The sequence below is a fragment of the Leptodactylus fuscus genome, chromosome 4, assembly GCF_031893055.1.
Source record: "Leptodactylus fuscus isolate aLepFus1 chromosome 4, aLepFus1.hap2, whole genome shotgun sequence".
NCBI lineage: Eukaryota > Metazoa > Chordata > Amphibia > Anura > Leptodactylidae > Leptodactylus > Leptodactylus fuscus.
In genome coordinates this window covers 102,686,151-102,713,280 of record NC_134268.1, presented here as the reverse complement: position 1 = coordinate 102,713,280, position 27,130 = coordinate 102,686,151, and the positions used below count along the sequence as shown (strand labels likewise).

General features: G+C 41.5%; 1 protein-coding gene across 1 annotated transcript in view; it reads left to right on the top strand.

The window, feature by feature from the left end:
• CTDP1 (CTD phosphatase subunit 1) overlaps window positions 1-27,130 on the top strand; it is an 85,916-nt gene that overhangs the window by 7,268 nt on the left and 51,518 nt on the right. Inside the window, exons 2-7 of the mRNA XM_075270912.1 lie at window positions 15,086-15,169; window positions 15,590-15,683; window positions 17,500-17,628; window positions 19,499-19,649; window positions 25,451-25,541; window positions 26,005-26,171. Of these exons, the coding sequence (XP_075127013.1) occupies window positions 15,086-15,169; window positions 15,590-15,683; window positions 17,500-17,628; window positions 19,499-19,649; window positions 25,451-25,541; window positions 26,005-26,171 (716 nt within the window). The remainder of the gene's footprint in view (window positions 1-15,085; window positions 15,170-15,589; window positions 15,684-17,499; window positions 17,629-19,498; window positions 19,650-25,450; window positions 25,542-26,004; window positions 26,172-27,130) is intronic.

The window sequence follows — 27,130 nt, the reverse complement described above, 5'->3', positions numbered from 1 at the left end:
CCATTTAATTGAATGGAGCGCTGATTGGTCATGTGCACTGGCACTCCATTCATAGAAGTACTTTAGGGTCCCTGTTCTCCTAATTGTTGCAGTGGCACTCTAGCAATCTGACACAAAATGAAAAAAAAACATTTATGAGCATGCTCCTCACTGTATTTTACCTAAATACATCAGTATTGATCGCCATCTTGAATGAGGGTTTAGGGTGCTTTTCTACAGGTGCATTATTGCCCACTGAAACAAAATACTTTGAGTTTCTTGTAGATACTCTTTATTGTGTGGTGACATTTCTCTATACTGCTGTAGACTTGTAGTCATGGTCAGTCCTTCATGTTATGGAGGTTGCAAATGCTATGCTTGTTCCCATTAGCTAAAAACAAATTCACAGATCTTTTCAAAACATCTCTCAAAATGTCAGACTGCATCTTTGGTTTAATACCTCTGGAAGTGAGTGAGATAAAATTGTACCCCATCACAGAGTAGTAAACAGAAAGTTGCCTTTTTGTTCTCTATGATCGTGGAGAGCGTTTGCTGTACAGAAGTGGTCTTGCTGGATTTTTATTGCCCTCTCCAGGGGGCTTCACATCAACCACATAAAGACTGTATAGGTTTAGCAGAGATCCAGCAGGACATTGTTAAATTTATAGACTATGGAAGGAACTTTGCATAATCTATATATATAAAACTAAAATTCTGTAGTAGTCTGCTCTATACAAATCCACAGTTCTTGCTCGATTTGAGTGAAATTTGGCATGCCCCCTTTCCACTCACAGGAGCAGAATACTGCACATGTTACATCTCTCTAGCTTCCTCCCGTCATGAGATTGGGGCCCCTAAATTTAGGCCCTATACATATAATGGGGAAAAGTGAAAGCGCTTGAGGGGAAAACAACAGTTGTTACTTACAGGGAAAGATTATAGCGGCGGCGCCAAAGAGTCGCTGCTAAAGGGGCTGCACCACAACACACAAACATTTCACAAACACCATATAAACATCACACAGACAGCACACAAGTACAACACCATACAAATGCCACAACACACCACACAAACACCAGAGCATTCTAGACACACACAACACAAACACCACCCCACAAATACCACAACACCACCCCATAAATACCACACACGGACCACACACACGCATGCAAAGACACTCAGATGGTTGCACACTACGCACACAAACAGAGCACTTGCGTACTCAGACACAACTACTGCACGCATGGACACATACTGTGCATGCAGAAACACATGGATCACATGCGGACATACACGCATACATATACATGGACCACACGTGCATGCACACACGCATACATACACATGGATGACACGTGTGCGCACACACAAATATACGCTCGCACGTGTACACACACACATACATACACATGGATCACACACATGCACACACATACATGGATGACACACGTGCATGCACATACACACACATACACATGGATCACACACATGCACATATATACAGACCACACACATGCATGGACACACGCATACATACACTCATACATATACACGGACCATACACATGTGCATGCACACACGCATACATGTACATGCATGCATGCATGCATTGACAAAACACGTCTGGTATCCTTAGTGGCTGCTTGCACACTATAGTATTTTTCACAGGCCTCCAGGCCATGGATTTGGTGGTTCCATAGACTTCTTTGTGCACAAAACTGTGAATTTTGCAGGCTCCGTAGAAGTCTATGGAGATGTAGAATCCACGGCCCGGAGACTGTAGTGTTACTGTAGTGTGCAAGCAGCCTTACTGAGCAGCAATATTGGTCAGGCGAAAACTGCCTGATAGTAAGATTGTCATTATTGCTTACTATACAGGGAGCTTTCAGCACTGAAGCACTACAATAGATAGATGTGTAACTGGAAACCAATTTTACTCTTTTGTCCATGAACTACTTACAGATTACACTGGAGGGAGGGTGGAAGGGTACACTATTGTTAATTGGGTGTAAATCAGTGGCATAACTAGGAATGGTGGGACCCTGTGGCGAACTTTTGACATGGACCCCCCGACGCTGAAGACCCCGACCGACCTGCCCCCCCCCCCCACATTCCTGCGTGCACTATTTTACCCCATAGTGGCCCCTGCACACAGTATTATACCCTATAGTGGCCCCTGTACACAGTATTATGCCCCATAATGGCCTATGCACACAGTATTATGCCCCATAATGGCCCCTGCACACAGTATTATGTTCCATTATTGCCTATGCACAGTATTATGCCCCATAATGGCCTATGCACACAGTATTATACCCCATAATGGCCCCTGGACACAGCATTATGCCCCTTAGTGGACCCTGCACACAGTATTATGTCCCATAGTGGCCCCTGCACACAGTATTATGTCCCATTATTGCCTATGCACACAGTATTATACTCCATAGTGGCCCCTGGACACAGCATTATGACCCTTAGTGGACCCTGCACACAGTATTATGCCATATAGTGGCCCCTGCACACAGTATTATGTCCCATTATTGCCTATGCACACAGTATTATACGCCATAGTAGCCCCTGGACACAGCATTATGACCCTTAGTGGACCCTGCACACAGTATTATGCCATATAGTGGCGGGGGGCTGTGTTGTGGAGGTCACTGCCAGGATTGGTAAGTAAATAGGGCCTGTTGTTGTCTGGAGTAACTCCTGCCAGTAACGGCCTATTAAACAAACAAAAACGTAGCTATCGCTGGGCCACCCTAATGTCCTGGGCGCTGTGGCAGCCGCTACCGCTGCTACCCGGTAGTTACACCCCTGGTGTTAATGTTTTTAAAAAATAGTTCAAAAAATAGCTGTAATAGTTTATACAACATAATATGTATTGACTATATAGAATCAATAAAAATGTTGAAATGCAAAAAAAAGTTGTTTACATCAATGTTACGACAAATTAGTAAAATGGCAAAATAACAAAAATTCAAGGTGGAAAAAAAAGATTTATTGTAGCGCTCTGAAAATGTCAGTTTCAGTGTGACACTGAAAATTTTACTTTAGCATAACCAAGAATTTAACACATTTTCCGCGAGCGAAGTCGTTGGTATTCTACTAGTAATCATAATATAATAAGAATCATATAAAACCTATAAACCAGCAAGAAAGGGGATGGGTGGTCAGGAGCAACACATGGTAAAAGGGCTGTGGCGTCAGTAAAAACTTTAATGCTGGCTTCAAAATATATTGCTGAATTATTTAGAATTATATTGGGAAATTATTAATATTGCATAATTTAATTAGTTGTATTGTTTGTTACAGATTTACTTTCATAGGAATTCAATTACTGGCTTTTTTTATGAATTAGAGGACTTTTACTTCTTCTGTCTGACCATGGCTGTCGGCCATTTATGAGCGAATCTAAGACAGGCAGGAGGATTGGACTACAAATAGTTTATTTTATTGTCTGCACTTATATAGATCTCCATAGGAGCTGTAAACATAAAATCTTAGCATGTTGTCTATATAGTGTATATATATGTGTGTGTGTGTGTGTGTGTGTATATATATATATATATATATATATATATATATATATATATATATATATATATATACACTCACCGGCCACTTTATTAGGTACACCTGTCCAACTGCTCGTTAACACTTAATTTCTAATCAGCCAATCACATGGCGGCAACTCAGTGCATTTAGGCATGTAGACATGGTCAAGACAATCTCCTGCAGTTCAAACCGAGCATCAGTATGGGGAAGAAAGGTGATTTGAGTGCCTTTGAACGTGGCATGGTTGTTGGTGCCAGAAGGGCTGGTCTGAGTATTTCAGAAACTGCTGATCTACTGGGATTTTCACGCACAACCATCTCTAGGGTTTACAGAGAACGGTCCGAAAAAGAAAAAACATCCAGTGAGCGGCAGTTCTGTGGGCGGAAATGCGTTGTTGATGCCAGAGGTCAGAGGAGAATGGCCAGACTGGTTCGAGCTGATAGAAAGGCAACAGTGACTCAAATAGCCACCCGTTACAACCAAGGTAGCCAGAAGAGCATCTCTGAACGCCGCACAGTACGTCGAACTTTGAGGCAGATGGGCTACAGCAGCAGAAGACCACACCGGGTGCCACTCCTTTCAGCTAAGAACAGGAAACTGAGGCTACAATTTGCACAAGCTCATCGAAATTGGACAATTGAAGATTGGAAAAACGTTGCCTGGTCTGATGAGTCTCGATTTCTGCTGCGACATTCGGATGGTAGGGTCAGAATTTGGCGTCAACAACATGAAAGCATGGATCCATCCTGCCTTGTATCGGTAACGGTTCAGGCTGGTGGTGGTGGTGTCATGGTGTGGGGAATATTTTCTTGGCACTCTTTGGGCCCCTTGGTACCAATTGAGCATCGTTGCAACGCCAAAGCCTACCTGAGTATTGTTGCTGACCATGTCCATCCCTTTATGACCACAATGTACCCAACATCTGATGGCTACTTTCAGCAGGATAATGCAATGCCATGTCATAAAGCTGGAATCATCTCAGACTGGTTTCTTGAACATGACAATGAGTTCACTGTACTCCAATGGCCTCCACAGTCACCAGATCTCAATCCAATAGAGGAGCATCTTTGGGATGTGGTGGAACGGGAGATTCGCATCATGGATGTGCAGCCGACAAATCTGCGGCAACTGTGTGATGCCATCATGTCAATATGGACCAAAATCTCTGAGGAATGCTTCCAGCACCTTGTTGTATCTATGCCACGAAGAATTGAGGCAGTTCTGAAGGCAAAAGGGGGTCCAACCCGTTACTAGCATGGTGTACCTAATAAAGTGGCCGGTGAGTGTATATATATATATATATATATATATATATATATATATATATATATGTGAGTGTGCAGTTGTGCAGTATAATTGCTGAATTTGTAACATGCCGCTGTTAGTTATGTCTCCATGTTATTCGTAAGAGATCTCATTTTAGAAATGTTTTTATCTGATCCATATGTTTCACTATTAGGACACTGGACTAATGGCCCTAGGTAGCAGTAGACTGAAACTGACTCATTGAGGTCTATGGGACAGTTTTTTTTTTTTTTTTTTTTTTTTTTTTAGACAAGCTCTGTACAGGGAGAGGGAGTTTGTAAGCTATGACCTCAGCTATTGTCAGTAGTGGATATAATGATGGGTCACTATGAGTGTTATCTGTAGTGGTGTGATCTTCTGTTGTGATCCTGTTTGTCTAGTTTGTGATGTAAATGAGGTCATTGCTACATTAAAACCTCCATGCCAAATAAGCAAGTGTAAGGCTGCTGTTAGGGTTTTGTGGACAAAGTCAAAAATAAAATCATCAAAAATACATGCAATTGTGTTTTTCATAAAAATTAAGTTTTAAAAAATTTGGTGTTTTTGGTTACACATTCCCTTTAAGGTTGACAACAATTATAGCAGTTGAGGCATGGTTAGGTTGTGGCCAAAAAATACCAGTCTGTTAATAATTCACAATTGTTGCGTGTCTTTACAGGTGCATCATAGTTTAACCGTGAAACTGCATGGTTTGAAAACTTTGCTGTTATGTAGTATTGTAAATTTGTTCAGTAGCTTCTTAATTGTTACTTGTGCCTTTAAAGGGGCTCAATCATTCGGAAAAGTCATTTTTAACTAATCACATCCTTGCATAGCCTTTAGAAAGGCTATTCTGCACCTATCTTTAGTATGTAAATTGCCTCAGTGGTTTCTGAATAAGTCCATTTTTATTCATATGCTAATGAGCTTTCAGCCAGCACTGGAAGTTCCCAGCAGCACTCGTCTCTGCTATTATCTCCTGTGTGTGTGCAAACAGGAAGCCAAGTCATCAGCAGCAGCAGCCTGTGCTGTATACACCCATAGGAAACAATAGCAAAGAGGGTGCACGATGCATCATGCACCCAGTCTAATTAGCATATGAATAAAAATGGCCTTATTTAAAAACCACTGAAGCAATTTACATACAAAAGGTAGGTGTGGAATAGCCTATATAAAGGATGTGCTTAGTTAAAAATGGCTTTTCCCAATGATAGAGCCCTTTTAAAGCGAGCCTACGTAAACTATAGTTTGTAGCATCTATTAATTTATGTTGCTCTACTGACTCCAGTGCAGTTGGAATTTTTTCTCTAGCCCCCACTGTTCTTGCTCAGTCAATGCTGTTAGTTTTGGCACCTGATATGCTATTTAGTTTTTGAGAGACTTAATAGTTTTGGTGTCTTGTATACTAACAGCACTTGTTAGTCAGGAACAAAAGGGGCTAGAGAAAAAAAATTCCAACTGTGCTGGAATAGGTGGAGCAGCACCTATTAAATAATGTGAAGAATTGGACTAGGCAGAGTTGGCGAAAGGTCCTTTTTGAAGAGGTTTTCCCATTTCTTGCTGTTTTTTTTTTTTTTTTTTTTTTTTTTCTTCTCACTTACTGTATTCTTCAGCAGACTGTTGGGCGAGCTTTGACTCTTTGATGGATAGATGACTATGGAGTATCTCAGATATAGACATTGATTTTACTATGATAGATTGTTTCTTCTGATTACTAGCAATCTAATATAAATGCTAATCAAATAGTTTGCAAAGTAAATGTATATCACTTTGCACAGGTTTGGAGAGAAAAAAAACTTGCATGCGCCAGGATGGAGAGTCAACTTGCAAAAAACTCACTGTTAGCTATTTGTTTACAAATAGAGGATAACAGACAATGAACATATCTACTATCTGAGCCCTTATCAGCAAAATTCATTTAGTTGACCTGATAACTGGAAGAGCTGGAGATAACAGCTCTGACATACAACCTTAGGCAGGTTGCAGACTATCCTGACCGCAATCAGTGAGCTATATGTGTTTTTTGGATAGCACACTGACCCATTCTTTTCTATGGGCCCATACACATGACTGTGAGTTACAGGGTCACATATGCGGTCCGACAGTCCGGGCTGCGAAATATAGAACAGGTCCTATTCCTGTCCTATTTTGAGGCCATACTTCTATGGCTCCTATTATTTAATGAAAGGTGCTGCAGAAGCAATGGCGACACACAGGTAACATCCACTTGACCACCTGTGCCTTTTAATTCCCGGCCGGCCAGAAGCACACAGTCTTCTGCAACTGGCTTTACTTCTTAGAATTCAGACCCGAACAACGGAGAGCCTGCCCGCTAAAACAGCGGTTACCCATGAGCCCCATAGATTATAATGGTTTGGCGGGCTTCAGTATAAAACCGACGGAGAAAAAGTCCTCCATGTAGGACTTTTCTCTCTGATGATTTTCGTTGGAATCTGCCGGTTAGTCTCACACAGAGACTCGAGCGCAGAAGTGAACGAAGCCTGAGTCTGCTGTGCAAAATTGTGGACATACTCTAAGGTGGAGTACATAAGAAAGGATATGGACAGGAATTTCAGACGGTCTTCCACCTCAGATTCCGATCCAAATTTTGGCAGAGTTTCGACTGTCTGGGACAGCTTTGCTTGCTGATTATCCCCACAAGGGCGCCAATTGGTGTGAGTCTTGTGGCATAGATTCTGTGACTGAATCCATAGGAAGATCGAGCAGGACACTACCTTCTACAGTGTCCTCAAGTAAAAAATAAAAAAAAAAATCTGTTGCTGCCTCCTATTGAAAACAATGGGATGCATATTCCAACCAGAATTGGCTCCAAATTCCATCATATGCCAGGGGTAAAGCCATGTTATTTTCAAACATTCTTCTTGAATTGATCAGTTTTATCAGATCTGTGGTGTCAAAGTTGGCGTTAATAGAAATGTACTGATTCAACTCCAGCTTCAAAATAAAATCTTAAAATATTATGTACTACTAATATTGTATAATAACGTATTAAATGCATAGTTTGCTGCATGATTACTTTTATAGGCATTTAGGAATTTCATCTATTGTGTTTTAACAATCTAAGGGGTCGTTCACACTTGCACCCGTGTCCGCCATTTGAATGGGTTTTAAAAGAATACCATTGGTGTCCGTATGCAGCCTCTCCGCGGGAAACCGCTTTTTTTTGGCCAGGCACAAAGTCCTGCATGTTTGAAATTGTGTCCGGTCAACAAAAAAAAACACGTGGAGAGGCTGCATACGGATACCAGTGGTTTGCTTTTAAAACCCATTCAAAGGAATGGGTTTTAAAACTGACCGCTGGGAAGCCGTCCCCTATGCCGTTCATCTGGGAAATAGGACGGAGACCTGGCAGGCGGACACGGGCGCAAGTGTGAACGCCCCCTCAGGCACATATTTAGCCAAATAAAAACAACCATTTATGAAGGAGTTTTAGTTGGCAGTTTGGCTTACCCACCCCACAGTGCTGACTTTAATAGTATAGACATAACAATAATTATTTACTGTTAAAGGGTTGTTCCATTTCTTATTTTTACTGCATATCAAGTCTTAAAATAACAGCTACTATATACTTACCTGTCCGTTAAGCTGGGGATACAACGGAGAGTCTCCATTCTTGTCTCTTGACCTTTGCCCTGGGAGTACATTAACCAATCAGATGCTCTGTACAAATGGTGTGTAAGTTCTCAGCCACGGATTAATGGTTCTGCTTCTGCACAGGCAGAAGATAACCAGATTGGAGACTCTGGTAAATATCACAAATGGAACACCCCTTTAATAACCAGGGCTGTATTCACCACCAAAATTTCTTAGATGTTGTATGTCTAATCTATTTATATGCTGCTGTAAGGGCATAGTGAGCATTTCTTTTTGTATAATCTTATCCTAGGTTCACACTAGTGTTTTGGGATCCCGTCCCCCATTCTGCTTCAAATATGTTGGAGAGAAAAGTTCTGCAAGTGGGACTTTTCTCTCTGCCGATTTCAGACGTAATCCGGGCAGAAACCTGGTGGGCCATATGGTGTCTGCAGGTTTCCATGGGCAACCTTTTTTTTTTTTTTTTTTTTTTACAGATAGGGTTTCTGTTTTTCAGGTCCCCAAGCAGACCCGAAGAACGGGAACATGAATGCTAGTGTAGCATTGCTGCTGAGAAAATAAACTGTGCAGTGCACCCTGAGCACTGCACCTATTTTTACCTGTGGTCGGGGGGACATCAGCACTGGTCAGCCCTTGTAAAGGGTGATGCTGGATGGCAACCGGAGATGTAAACTGGGTCCAGCTATTCCATAGTGCACTGAGCAGCAGGTAGCTCATATGCATACTGTTTAATAGATGTGGATTTCCCAGAAACAAGATAGCACTTTGACAGAAAAAAACATATATTCACTATGTCACTAGCCATCTCTACAACAGCATGAAAGTGGAATAGAAGTGATTTTGGTGGTGGCTGCTTCCCTTTTTCTTCCCAAGAAGGTGATTCAGCAGCTTAAATGTGTGGCGGAAGCTTTAACAAGCATACTAAAGCTTAGGAGAGAGTCAGACGTCCTTTCTGTATTCTGTGACCTAGTATCTTATAGTGGGGACACAGGACCTCCTAATATTTCTCTGCTGAGCATGTGTGCTGCCCTGCAGCCTGAAGTTTATTTGGTACTATGTCCTTTGTACAGAGCTTCCATAATAAATTTGTGTGGGTACAAAGTAAGGGAGAAGAACAGTTTGGTAATAATTTCCCTCCAGCAAGCGGCTTTCTATACTCCATCTAAAGCACATCTGTTTGTGTTCCCATCTGTGTAGCTACAGTCTCTAGAGAGATAGGAGAAAGGGCCATTTTTGTTTTCCATGCCTTTGAGGATAGGTAGTAAACAATTGTTTCTGTAAGGAAGGGGGTGTTCTTGCAGCTGAACATTGCCATGTGCTACTCCAGGGAGGAGGCTGACGAACACACAGTGATGAGAAATACAGAATAACCACAAAGCTTTTACATTTTATTTAGTATTATTGTAAAATGTTACTTACCGAGCAGTTTCTAAACTTTTTATCAGCACAGTTTCATTCTTCTTGTATAGCACTTGACATGCAGTCTATTTAGTTAAATGTGTGGACCAAATGTCAGTCTCTCTATGCATTGCTATGAGGTGCTCGGTACAATAGAAATGCTTTGATAAACTGACTTCCTGTCAACACAGCAGACACTGCAGAACTCAGCCAGAATGCAGGTCACATGGTGCAGCGGAGGACTCAAACAAAGCTGGTAATGCAAGAATAAAGTGCCCGAAAAGTACACCTACCTCATTTCAGTTACAGATGGAGCATGATAAAAACTTTCCCCAGAGTGACGCTTGCAAAACATAACAATGAAAAATGATTAAATCAGAAATTTGCCCCCTCTTTTTCATTATATACCCCTCCCCCCAATAGACACTCATTGACAGAAATAAAATGACACCCTAAGAAGTTGTTAAAAGAGATGAGCGAGCACTATTCAAAATGGCTTCGAATAGCACACACCCATAGGATTGAATGGAAGGGGCCGGCACGCAGATTTTGCCGGCCGCTTAACCCCCTGCGTGTCGGCTGCGTCCATTCATTCCTATGGGTGCGTGCTATTCAAAACGGGAGTTTCGAATAGTAGTCACTCATCTCTAGATGATGTGAAAGTAATTACAATATTAGTGTTTGCAGAAACACAGCTTTTTTTGTTGCAGATTTTGCTGCGTTTTTTTTAAGCCAAAGCCAGGAATGGATTGAGCGGAAGGGAGAAATATAAGAACTTCCTATATATTCCCCTTTTCTTTAGTAGCCATTCTTAGCTTTGGGTCAAAAAACTGCTGCAAAATGTGCAACAAAAAGTAGCTGCGTTTCAGCAATATAGGCCGTCAACCTAAACAGATACATTTATTGGGGAAAATGGCACAATTGTAAGTAGGCTCTAGTATCCTGTTAGGCCACTAGCCAAGATTTGCCTAAGATGTTGCAGTTGGGCCTGTTAAATGCTCAGTTGGCCATAAATATGGCAACTTAGCAGGCTAAGGAAATGTTAAAACATTCCTTAAAAACCCTTTCTATGTGTGGGTTAGCATTATCTTGCTGAACAAAGCTTTATGAAAGCCCTGTCATGAGAAGCAACACATGTGGCACCTGAACTGTTCGCTTGCCTCATATCACTATGAGAGGTGACCTCTTGGCTTTCCATCATCACACCAGCAGTTTTAGCAGCATGCCACTGAACAGCAAAGGCAGGATTGACGTGATTATGCTGAGACCTCCATACTAGAACCCAACCATCATCACATCCCAAAATAGTTGATAGATTTTTCGCTAAAAACAGTGTGATTCCAATATGTAGCAGCATCATTCACTCTGCCAATACAAACAAAGTTGGCAGTAGCTGGCTATTAATGGCACGACACATGGTGGATGCCCTGACACCAGTTTCATTCTGATAAACGCATAGAAATTATCTGAGCAGAGACAGGAGTTTGTGATGAAGGCACCCTCAGGCCTCATTCACATCTGCGTTGGTAATCCATTTTGGGGAGTCTTCATGAGGACCCACCCGAACGGAATATCAAACTCGCTGGCAAGCGGTGTGCAGTGAAAGCACACAGACCCCATAGACTACATTGGGGTTCGTGTGCTGTCCGTGCAGTGTCCGCATGGAACATGTGGACAGAAAAGTAGATCGTGATCTACTTTCATGTCCGCATGATTCGAGCAGGTAGCGTGGGGAAAGCATACGAACTCCATTATAGTTTATGGGGTCCGTGTGCTTTCACTGCACACCGCTTGCCAGTGTGTTCAGTAGTCTGTTCAGGGGGTCCCCATGCGGACTCCCCGAATGGATTACCAAATGCAGATGTGAACTAAGGGTTAGGTACCCACTGCTCCCAGCACCTAACAGCTAGGTCAGAATGGCCTAGATTGTAGACTACTATGTGAAATTCTTATTCTGATTCTCTTAGTCCAATGGTACAGACCCTCTCAAAGTTTGTCAGCTAGCTAAAATGTCTTCTAGTACGTTGTACAGGGATGTCTTACCATATATCTCAACCAGGGGTGATCCTGCCCCTTTCGCCGCCTGAGGCGAACTACAGAAAGCTTGTCCTGGACTGGCTTAGGTTAGCAAAAATGCCGCCCTCCCTGAGGCCCTGGCATAGCACTGCCTGAAGCGCTCGCTTCAGGTTGCCTCATGGGAGGTGCGGCGCTGCTCTCACCATGAGGTATACTATCCCTGAGACTCTTGATATTGTTCACCTTTTCTTCTCTGGACAATCATGAAAGAAGCCACTTTTCTCCAAGAAGACATCTAAGGCAGATCCAGCAGAAACTCCGGGGACTCGAGTAGAATTATTCTCTCTGCTGAGTCGCAAACCCTGACTGTTTGGGATGTCTAGAAGAATGATTGTCAGGAGGAGAGAAGTTGGGCTCTGCTGCGAGTCCTGTGTTATGCCAATAATAAAGCATTCTGAGCAGAGGTCACAATAACACCTGTACATAGATGCTTGTCAAATTATTTTTATGTATTGAGAATAGTCTTGTTTGTGTACTAATATGCATGAGACTTCCTGGGTTTGGGGACACTCGTCCTGGTCTATAGTCTCTCACTCTGCCAATCAGTATCCCTATGCTATGCTTAGGATGGCCCAATAGGCTGAAACAGCACTGTCCATAGCTGGGAATCGGTTCCTTTTGGGACAGAAATACTGATTTGGCAATTAAATCCACATCACGATTAAAAGACTTTATAACTGAGTCGTTCATGATGTTAAGGATGCTGCCCTCTATAGGGTGGTGTACAGAGTGCACTCTGTTCTCCTAATTCCATCCAGGAGAATAGATTTGCATATTTTTGAGACTTCCTGGATACAGTTGTATTGTCCATGCGTCAAACAATCTAAAGATCACAGGTTCAAGTCTCCTGTGGAGGCTTCCAAAGAAAATAAAACAATAAAATTCAATTGCCCACCTTTCCCTAGCTTACAAATAAAACTAAACAAAAATAAACTCCTATTGAGACCTCACCTCTCCATGGCTATATTGTCCAATTCATATATCATGTATATAGCATGTTATCACTATGTTGCTTGGAATCCGGGTATTCGGACTAGGTTTGGGCCAGGAAATCCAGCTAATGTACAGACCAGATTTTCCAGATTGTATTCCTCCATTTGCAGATTGAAGTGTGGTCTGTATTCATGTTGTACCAACTGTAAATTTCTATTTTATGTGAAAACTTAATGAAAACTGCTGTGTGGGAAAGGGGGGCTGGCACCTAACTCCTTACACTGTAGTGGAGTGGACCTAAAATGTTGATATAAAAATGTGCATCGGGAAACCTATGGCTGATCTACAGGGGGAAAAAAATATTGTCAGCCACCAGTTGCGCAAGTTCTCACACTTAAAAAGATGAGGTCGGCCTGTAATCGACATCATAGGTAGACCTCAACTATGAGAGACAAAATGAGAGAACAAATCCAGAAAATCACATTGTCTGATTTGGAAATGATTTATTTGTAAATTATGGTGGAAAATAAGTATTTGGTCAATAACAAAATTTCATCTCAATACTTTGTTATATATCCTTTGTTGGCAATGACAGAGGTCAAACGTTTTCTGTAAGTCTTCACAAGGTTGGCACACACTGTTGTTGGTATGTAGGCCCATTCCTCCATGCAGATCTCCTCTACAGCAGTGATGTTTTGGGACTGTCGCTGGGCAACACGGACTTTCAACTCCCTCCAAAGGTTTGAGATCTGGGGACTGGCTAGGCCACTCCAGGACCTTGAAATGCTTCTTACGAAGCTACTCCTTCGTTGCACTGGTGGTGTTCTTGGGATCATTGTCATGCTGAAAGACCCAGCCATGTTTCATCTTCAATGCCCTTGCTGGTGGAAGGAGGTTTGCGCTCAAAATTTTGCGATACCTGGCCCCATTCATTTTTTTATTGTACACGATTGTCTTGGTCCCTTTGCAGAGAAACGGCCACAAAGCATGCTGTTGTCACCCCCATGCTTCATAGTAGGTATGGTATTCTTTGGATGCAGCTTAGCATTCTTTCTTCTGCAAACACAACAAGTTGTGTTTCTACCAAACCGTTCTACTTTGGTTTCATCTGACCATATGAAATTCTCCCAATACTCTTCTGGATCATCCAAATGCTATCTAGCAAACTTCAGACTGGTACTGCAAACTTCTGGTACTGCAGGATCTGTGTCCCTGGTGGCGTAGTGTGTTACTGATGGTCGCCTTTGTTACGTTGCTCCCAGCTCTCTGCAGGTCATTCACTAGTTCTCTCTCTCCCCCCCCCCCCCCCGGTGTGGTTCTGGGATTTTTGCTCACCGTTCTTGTGATCATTTTGACCCCACAGGGTGAGATCTTGCGTGGACCCTCAGATCGAGGAAGATTACCAGTGGTCTTGTATGTCTTCCATTTTCTAATTATTGCTCCCACAGTTGATTTCTTCACACCAAACCGCTTGCCTATTGCAGATTCAGTCTTCCCAGCCTGGTGCAGGGCTCCAATTTAGTTTCTGGTATTCTTTGACAGCTCTTTGGTCTTCACCATAGTGGAGTTTGGAGTCTGACTGTTTGAGGTTTTGGACAGGTGTCTTTGTATACTGGTAACAAGATCAAACAGGGGCCATTACTACAGGTAATGAGTGGAGGAAAGAGGAGACTCTTAAAGAAGAAGTTACAGGTCTGTGAGAGCCAGAAATCTTGCTTGTTTGTTGGTGACCGAATACTTATGTTCCACCATAATTTGCAAATAAATTCTTTCCAAATCCAGCAATGTGATTTTCTGGATTTGTTTTCTCCATTTTGTCTCTTAGTTGAGGTCTACCTATTATGTCAATTACAGGCCGACTTCATCTTTTTAAGTGGGACTACTTGCACAATTGGTGGCTGACTAAATACTTTTTTCCCCACTGTATCTAGACCTGGCGTGCAGAATTTCTCTACTTTGATCTTAGAGATCTTGCTTAGATACGCCATGACCTCAGCCACTTTCTTTTGATTCTGAATGCTTACTACTCTGCCCACCTACTATCACATTCTTGTATTTTCCTTTTTGCTTTTTATTTTTTACTTCAGTTTCTTTTGTTTTACTGTCTATTCTATGGGTTTTCTTGGTTGTCTTCCGTGTATGTGTTGCGGTTTTATTTATCGAGGTGGTTGTAATAGGTTTATAGTTTTGATGTGACATTATTCTAAATGTGATGTTTTCTTTTTGTGTTCTTTAAATACAGGGGTGTTTTGGTAAGGCTATCGAGTTGTAACCACCCAGTGGTTATGAAGGGCTTGTGTGCAGAGTGTGGCCAAGACTTGACACAGTAAGTAAATAGTTATTTATACGGCAGCACTGAACTAGTTATTAAAAGGTTTTACCCCCCTCCCCCCAAATATAATTTGCTAAACAATATGGTGGCACTGAAGTGAAGAGGTTTTCTCCACCTTTACTTTTCAAAGCATTTTTTTTTTTCAACACCAGCACAAGAGAGTGGCACATACATACATACATACATACATACATACATACATACATACATACATACATACACAGATGGCATTTTTTTAACATTTAAATAAACCCCTTTTAACTATTTCCTATCTATCTTGCATTTTGGCATTCTCTTTCTCAGATTATAGCATGACTACTACCTAGTGATGTTGTGAGGATTTTTGGCTTGTCCAGAATATAACTAATGTGGTTGTCTTGTACTGGATTGATACCCTGTATTTTTTTTTTTCAGGCTGCAAAGCAAGAATGGGAAGCAACAGGTGCCATTATCAACAGCTACTGTTTCTATGGTCCACAGTATTCCAGAACTTATGGTTAGCTCAGAGGTAAGATGTCCAGTTAAGTAAGCTATGGCAATTCTCTAGGTTTTACTGCTATGACCTCCACCACGCCTGAAACAAAGGGGCTGCTTTGCTATTTTTTTTCCTTTTCAGGATTGGTGAAGCATCCAGCACTGCCCCCGCTGATCTAAAAGTGATTTCATATGCTAGCGGAGTTTGCTAGTCAAGAATTGTCACTTGCTGAAAAACTGTAGATGTATGCAAACTGCTAAAAACAGTGCCTTTGACTGTTGCTTAATTTCCCGTATGTATTTATGATAGGCATGTACATGGGTAATTCTTCATGGGCAAGTAGACATACAGATCTAGCTAACTTTAGCTTAAAGGGAGTCTATCACCTCCCATAAACATACTCCACTATCAACAATGTATTACATAGCACATTACTGTGAGAAATAATATACCTTTGTTATGTAGGTCACGTTTGTAGATTTGGAGAAAAACAAATTTAAAGTGTTATGCAAATGAGGCAGTTGGTGCTGTGTGGGCAGATGTTCACCTCCCTATAGCACTGCTCTTGCTGCATAGGTTGGATCACTAATGTCCTAGCAATGGGAGAATCTACTCCCGTTGCAAGGAGTGGTCAGTCAGGAGATTGTAGGGGTCTGGGCATCAAGCAATGTTCCAGGGTGCTGAAGGCCTGCCCCAGTGCATTAAATTGCAATTTTTTGCGACTAACACGTAGGAATAGCCTTAAGAAAGGCTATTCTTCTCCTACCTTTTAGATGTCTTCTCCGCGCCGCCGTTCGGTAGAAATCTCGGTTTTTGTCGGTATGCAAATGAGTTCTCTCGCAGCACTGGGGGCGTCCCCAATGCTGCGAGAGAACTCGCCATCTCAACTTCAGAAACGGCCTCTTCACTCGTCTTCTTCCAGTGCTGGGGGTCAAACTTCTAGGCCTTGAGAAGAGCAGACTGCGCCTGCCCGCGGCCACAAGAAAAATGGCCCGCCCCCAGTGCTGCGAAATAACTCATTTGCATACCGAAGAAAACCGTGATTTCTACTGAATGGCGGCACGGAGAAGACATCTAATGGTAGGCGAAGAATAGTCTTTCTTAAGGCTATTCCTACATGTTAGTGACAAAAAAATGCGGTTTAATGATGGGATCCCTTTAATTTGCATAATTCTTCTTGTTTGTTTTTGTTTTGTTGTTATTTTTCAAAACATAACAAAAATATAGTATTTCTCATTCTAATGTGCTCTGTAATATTGTGTTGACTTTTGAGAATGCTTGATGTAGGTGATAGACTTCCCTTAACATTTAATTCAATAACTACACTATGGTATTATTTTATGGTATTGTGATGGCTTTTGTTGTTTTGGGACTGCAAGCTGAAGCAGATCAGCTATTTGAAGAGTCTACTGCTCTCCACCCTTTTCACTAAATACAAAGCATGGCGTCATACATTGCACACTATGGGAAGGTCATATTACAGCTGTGCCACATTCACTTGAATGAGACTGAAGTGCCATTGGGCCTTATGATAAATAAATGTTACGTAACTGGCATGTGAAGCCGAAGGGGTGCTGCTTCACACAGCTGATCTGTGGGGATCCTGGACAACACTTTTAATATATTTTAAAAGTTTGGGTCAGGGATGTTTCAGAGATGCAGATCTGTCTGTGCAGGTTTGCTGACTAGTCTTCAGCCATGTAAGACATCCGTTTTATTTGCCACTGTAGTTTTAGCTTTACATGTTGTATGTTTTGTCACATGTAACATATCTATGTATTGATAATTTTTGGGGGGTTGAGGCAGCATAATTTGTGTCTTACAAAAGTGTCTTCTCAATTTTCTTTAGCAAGCTGAACAGCTGGGACGTGAGGACCAACATAGATTACATCGAAACAAGAAGCTTGTCCTGATGGTTGATTTAGATCAGACATTAATCCATACTACAGAACAGCACTGCCAGCATATGTCTAGAAAGGTACCACCTTGATGGTTGTTTTCACGTCAGATTAAAAAAAAAAAAAAAAAAGGTTCACTTGAGATTCATCTCTGTTTTCCTATTGGTTTGTAGAAAATATTAAGGTGTTATTACATATGCATTAATTGTAATGAATTGCACCACACTCATGGAAATGTGTATAGTGCAAGTTATTACTATTGTCTCCATTTGCACTTTACTTACCTTGAGGCCCCCATTTTTTTCAGCCAAAATGATTGATTGTTAAAAGTCCATCATGGACCAAAATATCACAATTTTTCTGAAGATGGCATTAAAGTGTAACTCCTGGTTTATTTTTTTCTATCATGCTGGGGTTTGTTTGAACATTTTTTTATTGCTAATATGTAGAACTGTAGCGTTTGCCAAAGCAGGAATGGTTATTTCAACTCTCCAATTTTATACAACTTATAAAAATGGATAACATGAAAACTGGGGTTCATGGTGCATGTAAAAATAACACTCCGACTACGTTTTTAGCTAGTGATATGTCCATTTTTTTTTTTTTTTAATATGGTTAAACCATTTGCGCATGAGAATGTACATGTAGCACAGCAGACGCACTAGCTGCAGGGTCTATGCTGTTTCACACAGATCAGATCACTCCGATCGCAGGTATTTACACACTGAGATGTTGCGGGCAAGAATACGGCATCTCAGTGGTTACGTTCAATTTACCTATCATGTTCGGTAACTGGGCGACCCATCAACCGCCCCACTGATGGCAAGAGCTGTCCTGTTAACATGGCAGCCGGGATTCTTCTCAATAATAAAAGACGTTTACAACATCTTTTAATGTTAAACATCTATTGTATCTCTAGATACAATAATATTAATTGACGTTGTAAAGGACGTTGCCTCCGCTTCCAGGATGTACCCTCTCACAGACAGTGTTTTAGCCAATTTGTACTGCAGCAGAAGGAGAGAGAGACATATAAAAACAAAAAAGTACATGCAACCAACACTACCACCAAGTGCAGAACTCGAAAATGACCCAAAATAGCCCAGGGCAGGAACAACAAGAAAACGATCTGTGTCCCCCAATGAGTACAATGGAGAAAAATCCAATTTTCTCAATTATTTTATTGGGGGACCATGAGATGTCCTAAAGTAGTCCCAGAGGGTGGGAAGTAACGGTCATGCAAGCAACCTAGTGCACATCTACTTGCGACCCAAGCTGGCATTGAAAGAGGTCACAGAATATATGTCTCTGAGAGGGTACATCCTGGAAGCGGAGCCAACGTCTTTTACTGCCAGCCTCCTAGTAGCCTGGTCTATACCCATGGTACTGTGTTCCCCAAGGAATAAAACGAGAAAAGGATTTTACAGTGAGCACAAAAATCCTATTTATTTATTATTTAACCTGCAATGGAAGCTTCCAATGTGCATATGAACACAAATTTGGGCAGGCTCATACAGCTGCAAGTCCTCCTATTATATATTATATTATATGTAGGGTTTGACAACATGGGAGAGATCAGTGACATTGACCTCACTCACATATGTCACCAGATCCTCTCCAGCTACCGTTGAAGCCACTGATTGGCCTCAGTGGTCACATGGGATACAGGGCTTCCAGGGGGCACCAGAGGCCTGGGAGCATGTGATTATTCTTGTTGTGAGGTTTTGTGTTTTTTAGTTTAGTTTTTTTTTTTTTAACAACAATAATAATAATAATATAATATATGTGTTACACCTGCCTCAGGCCCAATCGGAGTTTTTCCAAGGAGTGTAATAGGTAATTATTTGATGGGACCATCTGAAACCCATGAATATGGCATGAATATGTAATAACACAGTATATTTCAAATTTTTGTTTGTAATTTCCTAATTTCTATTTCTTCTTTTTCAGGGCATATTCCATTTCCAGTTAGGTAGAGGAGAACCAATGTTGCACACTCGTTTGCGCCCACATTGTAAAGAATTCTTGGAGAAAATTGCCAAACTTTTTGAGTTGCATGTTTTCACATTTGGAAGCAGGCTTTATGCACATACTATTGCTGGTAAGTATTATTTGATGGGAATGATTTGGAATGTGCTGTACGAACAAAGATCACATTTTTACTATGCTGCAGTTCAATGAAAGTGAATGGTGTTGCATTGTGACCTGAAACACAAAACACAACAATTGCATGAAATCCAACACTACTAGATTTCTTACAAGTGTATCTGGAAGTGGCACAACAACCCCATTCACTTTTGTTGTTTTGAAGTGGAAGAATGAGAATATTATACCTTTTTATAATGCTCAGTTTTTCTATAATATAATAGACCTCTCACCGCCTCCAACAGTTTCAGCTCTTTATATTATTTATTAGCTGCTGCTTCACTGATTTGGGCATAGTTAGATTTTTTTTTTTTTTTTTTTTTTATAGCCCCCACTGTTCCTGAGCATTCGATACAGTTAGTTTTGGTGCCTGATATGCTATTTAGGGTCTGTACTGTCAGGAGCAGGCAAGGGGTGTGATTCTAAGCTACAACACTGCCTCTGATTAGAGTTCTGAATCGCACTCTGCCCTTCTGACATTAAAGAGCTTAAATAGCAAATCGGGCATCAAAACTATCTGCGCTTGTTGCTTGGGAATGGCTAAAGAGAAAACAACAAGTGCACTGGAATCAGTGGAGCAGTAGCTATTGGAATTGGTAGAAGTGGTGAAAGGTCCTCTTTAAATAGTCTATTTTCAAACATTACCAGGATTAAAGTTGGTGATGCAACATTCCGCTTTTATCCACAAACGATTCACAAACTTAATTCTTTTCATGTGTGTGTTTAAAAAAACAAACCATTTTGATGCAAAATCGAATGAGTGTCCAAAGTACAACTGGCTGTTATAGTTTTACCGTGTTTCCCCGATAGTAAGACACCCCCGATAGTAAGACATGGTGGGGGTTTTAGGGAGGTCGGCTAATGTAAGACGTACCCCGAAAGTAAGACACAGTGGGACTTTTGGGGTAAAAAGAATGTAAGACACTGTCTTACCTTGGGGGGGGGGGGGTTTGTTACTACTGTATCGGGGAAACACGGGGCTCCGCTGTGCTGTGAGAGCCGGGGGGAACGCCCCCTCCCTCCCTGATAATGCTCATCTATGGACGAGTACTGCGAGATGGAGGGGGCGTTCCCCCCGGCTCTCACAGCACAGCGCGATTGGCTGTGCTGTGAAGAAGGACTTTGCCGGCGGCCGCTTAACCCCCCGCGTGCCAGCCGCTTCTATTCATTTCAATGACACGCTTCCTTTGAAGTGAATGGAAGCGCTCAGCACACGAGGAGTTAAAGGGATTCTACCATTAAAAGAAGTTCTTTCCTCTTGACCACGTCGGAATAGCCTTAAAAAAGGCTATTTGTCTCCTACCTTTTGCCATAGCCAGCGCCGCCTTCTTCCTGAGCTGCGTCCGCCCTGTCTGTGTCCTCGTCTGTGTCTTCTTTGGGCCTCATGGATGACGCATGCGCAGTCGGCTCTAACAGGCTCTCGCAGCCAGAGCCAACTGCGCATGCGTCATCCATGAGGCCCAAAGAAGACAACACAGAAGGGGAGGACGCAGCTCAGGAAGAAGGCGGCGCTGGCTATGGCAAAAGGTAGGAGACGAATAGCCTTTTTTAAGGCTATTCCGACGTGGTCAAGAGGAAAGAACTTCTTTTAATGGTAGAATCCCCATAAGCAGCGGCCGCCGGCAAAGTCTGCGTGCCACTTCCATACATTGCAATAGGAGCGCGCTATTCAAATAGTATTCGCGCATCTCTAACTTCAATTGTAAGAAGTTGAATAGCACGCTCCCATTGCAATGTATGGAAGTGGCACGCAGACTTTGCCGGCGGCCGCTGCTTAAAGGGATTCTAACATTAAAAGAAGTTCTTTCCTCTTGACCACGTCGGAATAGCCTTAAAAAAGGCTATTTGTCTCCTACCTTTTGCCATAGCCAGCGCTCCCATTGCAATGTATGGAAGCGGCACGCAGACTTTGCCGGCGGCCGCCGCTTAACTCCTTGCGTGCCGCCTCTTCAATCCATATGATTGATGATGATGATGATGGGGGGGAGGGGGGTTGGAGTTCAGGGGGGGTTGGTTTTCCCAATATAAGACATACCCCGAAAGTAAGACATAGTGGGACTTTTGGGGGTAAAAAGAATGTAAGACACTGTCTTACTTTCGGGGAAACACGGTACTATTATTTTTATTTTTTGTTATGACTATAGGTTTTATTTGTGTTTTATAATGCATGTTTAAGTTATATAAAAATGTAACCCTTTTACCAAAACCTCAGGCAATAAAAGGGTTACGTTAATGTCCGACGTTGAGAAAATAAGATCAATTTTCCCCCATTCTAGGAAGTTTAAAATTCTGTGATGCTTCATTTTTTAATGTACCTTGTTAGCTTTCTACACAGTCTGAAATTTGGGCACATGTGGACACACACTAGGGGGACAGTCAGAAGAACCCTTTACACCAGGGGCAGGCAAACTTTTTTTTGTTTGGCGTGCCGATTTAAATTAAAAAAAAATCAAAGATCAGGATCTCGGAGTTCTGCACAATTATTTTAATCCTTAAGACACCTATACTAAAGTCATACAACACAAACCGTAACATAGGGGTGCTGTCATACTGTGCTCCTACCCACATACGTTTACCACTACTTGCCTTGATACACCTGTACTTTACCATTAGAAGAAATGTAAGTAGATGTGTAACCAACAATTAGTGGTAAATGTATATGACTGGTAGCAGAGTGAGGTAACATCTGTAGGGTGATGTCACATTATGTATCTGGATGCTGCTTCCCCGGCCGCCGATACTTTCACGTTTCTGTTTACTGGTGGTGCAGCAATAGCAAAATCACAGCCAGGAATTAATGGGTGTCACACTTAACCCAAAAGTGATAGTAAGGGCTAGTTCACGCAAGGCAAGTTGGCAGCAGATTTTGAGGCGGAATCCGCCTCAAAATCCGCTGCTCCTATTGACTTCAATGGGAGCCGCATGCTTCTTTTTTTCTCCTAGCTAGTAGTAGAAAAAAGAATCGAGCTGCCCTATCTTGCCACGGATTCCACGGCGCGAGAGAATCCTTCTCTCTCCAATATGTGAGTTTAACACTACCGCTGTCTATGCAGATAGAAATCTATGTAGAGCAGGGGTAGGGAACGTACGGCTCTCCAGCTGTTGCAAAACTACAACTCCCAGCATGCATACTTGCTCTGCTGTTCTTGGAACTCCCATGGAAGTGAATGGAGCATGATGGGAGTTGTAGTTTCACAGCAGCTGGAGAGCCGAAGGTTCCCTACCCCTGATGTAGAGGGTTGGTGGCGAAAGAGAAGAGCCCTTCGAGACTGCGATAGAGAGTTCACTTTCACAATACAGCTGAGTTACCAGGAATTACTATCCAGACTTCTCTTTACAGAAGTGAAACATTTCATTCTGCCTTTGGCCTTATCTCTCTCCTACTCTTACTCCCCATCAATCGACATTGTAAACTGATCTGCTTATGTAGAGTTCAGACTAAGCCATTGACCTAAAGACTGAGAGAGTTTGCAATATAGAATAGAATACTTTATTGATTCCAGAAGGAATTTAGTTATTCAGCGGCTCGGTAGAACACCTAGCATAACAAATGTAACTTAATCATAGTCACAATAGTGTATACAGGGGAAGGTGGGGCACTCGTACAGGACATATAGTTAGTTGTTGTGGCACGCCACGTGAATACTAGAACACCAGGCATATGCAGAGTTCTTGAAGAGTGAGATCCCTGAAGGGATGTATGTTTTCCTAAAACTTTCCCCACCACAGTGCAGCAGAAGGAACTAAGTTGACTCATGAGGAATGAAGAGGGTGCAGTGGGTTACCGATGATTTGTTTGAGTTTCCATAATGTTTCCTGCCATAGTATAGTTCCCCAGCCATAGAGCTTATGCCCCACCTTCGTGCCTGTCCGCTTTATTAATTATTCGCTCTTGTCTGCTTCTGCCTTTCTTGTGTTACACTCAAAAGCAGTCACAGCATAGTAGAGAGCCCCAGCAATCACTGATATGTAGGAAAGTGCATAAGGTTTTAGAGGGGATGGCCAAAACTTTATACTGATAGCCTAGTCTCAGGATAGGTCATGATTCATGAATATATTGGATCATTGGGGGAGGGAGGGGGTCAGACACCCAGCACCCCCACCAATCAGCTGCCAGATCTGCAGTGTACAGAGCCAGAAGTAGCCAACTCCTTGCGATAGCCATGCCAGGGTAAAGCCGCTTAGCTCTTATTTAAGTGAATGTCACTTCATAATGTTATGTACATGGTTTTTTTTCAGCTTTGTACACAGTACAGGTCTAGTAGAAGCTGATCAGGTGTTAAACCTCCAATTTGATACTGATGAACTGTCTTAAGGATAGGCCATCAATATCAAGCTTTTCACAAACCTTTAGGAAATGTCATCCACACCAGCTGCTGTGAAAAAAAAACACATCAATAAATGTACAGAATGTTGCTTTGTTGCAGATCAATCCCAGCACATGGATTGTTGCATGCTCCTTTTAGATGAATGGAACGGATTTTTAGTCTCCGAAGTTTCTTCAACAAAACCTCTGTCTGAACAGCTCTTTAAGGCTGCAGACACTCAGTGGGGGGAAATTTGTCGTCCTACCAGTTTTCTGGCCGGAGCCTCTTAATCCTGACTCCTCTGCCTTTCAGTATTAGTAAAATAATTTTTTTTTAGTCTGAGCCAGAAGTGTACTATCAGGAATGATATGTTTGAGTCCTTCCTTTTATATTTTCAATTCTTTTTGAATCCATTCTTGGCTTTGGCTCAAAAAACGGCAGCAAAAACTACAACGAAAACTCTAATGCGCCAGTTCTAGTATAATTTGTGTGAGAAAACTATCATGCCTTGAGCGACACACACATGTATCAAGTGTTTTATGCACATTTATGAATTGTGCAAAAAATCTCATAGCTTCATGGGGAATGGGTGTGGCTTATTGAAAAGCGGCCATAGTCTAAGTTGCAACACAGTGCACAAAAAATTGGCACGTTTGTTGCCATCTATTAGGTGATAAATCTGGCATATGTTTAGACCAAAAAATATTAGAAACTTCAATAAATTTGGTTAAGTTTAGGACTGTCTGGTTTAAGTTTGCACTTTCTAACATTTAGTCAGTGTGAATAAATCTGCCTTGTGTGTATCTTCAGCCTCAGTGTTCATATTGATGCAGCAGACTTTCATCAGTTGGTAATGGTGGTTTATACTAGCACACAAAATAATGGTTAGTGATTAATACAATTAAGATTGCTGATGAATATTTTTATTGTCTCTGAGCACTCACATTTTATAGCAAGGTGATATTCATCTCAATAGTGCAGAGAGCTTGCTTTGTAATATTTACTTACACAAGAGGGCAGTATAGTGCCACAGAAATGGATGGCGTTGGATTCATAAAAGAACTTTGTTCCATAGAAGGATCCTTAAGAACAATTTGTGAAAACAATGTAGTATGTTATTTTTCATTCTTAGTCTGGGTTCACATCAGCATTTAGTCTGTTCTTGTGTTCCACCATAGGAACAGCATTATGGACTAAATAGTAACAGTAATGGGGTCCATCGTGAATCTGTTTTTCACCGTTATCTGGTTAGCCGTGCTTGCAGGACTTTTTCGTCCGTAATTTTAGACTGACTAAAATTGTGCGAAAGCTTGTCTCGTATCTTTATTTGCTAATCATGACTTTACTTAATTGCACTGTCAATGAGCCAAAAGGGGAATAACATCTGCCCAATGCGGATATGAGCTGTTAATACATAAAAATGTTTCTTCTTTTGTTTTTGTTTTTTTAGGGTTTTTAGATCCTGAGAAGAAGCTTTTCTCACATCGAATATTATCTAGGGATGAATGTATAGATCCATTTTCTAAAACCGGAAACCTTAGGTTGGTCTATTAGACATTTTTATTGCATTTATGTTGTTTTTTTGCTATATGCATGTTGATTCATGAAATCCTTGCAGTCTGCTTTTCCAGTTACAGTAACGCACAGAGGTTGTTTGGGGGTACTTGTGTTAGCTGTATAGAGAAACTTGGTTGCCATGGAAGCTGAAGGCCGGGATAATAAGAGGATGTAGCACAAAGTTTGTGTCAATGATGCAAATCTTTATATATGAAAGTAATATTAAAAATATACGCTGATATTTCTGTGTGTATATCTGTCTGGAATACAGTCTGTCAACTTGCTTGGAATAGTCACAGCAGATAAATATTTCATTGTGTGGATGTGTTTCCGTGAATTATGAGTCTTCTGTCTCTTTGTGTTATGTATTTTTGTGCACTTGCTTGCATGACCAACATTTTTATGACAATTCGTCATAGTTCTCGTTGTCTATTTTGCAATTTTAAGGAATCTTTTTCCATGCGGGGACTCTATGGTCTGCATCATTGATGATAGAGAAGATGTTTGGAAGTTTGCTCCTAACTTGATTACAGTTAAGAAGTATGTCTACTTTCAAGGTACGGGTGACATCAACGCACCTCCTGGTTCAAGGGAAGCACAGATAAGGAACAGAGGTTAGTAATGAAAAAAGCTTTCATTCCTTTTGTTATGTATATTTAGTGTATGTCCTCATCTCGACAGTGTTAATAGATTCTATAGCTTATCTTGTGAACCAAATTGCAATACGTTGCATAAAAGGACCACAGTTGCAAAAAAAATGCCGTGGCTCTATACAGCCAGTACAGCAAGGAATGTGGTGACAGAAAATAAACTATATTTTTAACTCCAAGGTTTGTTAAAGGGGCTCTATCATTGGTATATGGTCAATTGAGATATTCATATGCCTGCTACTCGATATTCATATGCTGCTACTTGATTTTTCAAAAACCAATATGTAAATAAGCCCCTCCGTGCACCCTAGGCGTTCCCACAAGCCTCCGTGCACCCCCTACATCATACCTTGAAACTGCATCCTCTGTAGCTTGAGCACCAAGTAGTCCTCCTCCCCTGTTCTAGTAATCGCCTCCAGCGTCTGTATTCTCGAGCATACGCAATTCAAATCTCAGGTATGCGCAGTAACGCTCCCTGATAGAGCCCTTTTAAACGTATTTTTTAATAATTCATTAGTCCATAAGTCACAATAGGTATTTTCACAATTTATATATGCCTCTCTACACAATGTCCTCTCATGTTTGACTGTTTTCGGTTTAGTGTCAAAAGTTGGTCAAATTTGCAAAATTTATAGGATTATTATTATTAATTACTAAACATATAATTTTTTTAAACATAGATAATGAGAAAAATTAAAACTTCATCACCAAAAATTCTTAGAGGGAATCTGAAGCCTCCTCCAAGCACATTCAGTTGCTACCAGCATGTTAAAAGAGCACAGCACAGTGATGAACAGCATACCTTTTGTTATGTATGTTTGTTTTAGATTTGGATAAAATAAACTTTGAAGTATTATGCAAATTAGGTACTTGGTGCACTGTGGGTGGGCCAGAGCTCCACAGAGCACTGATCTTGTTTATTT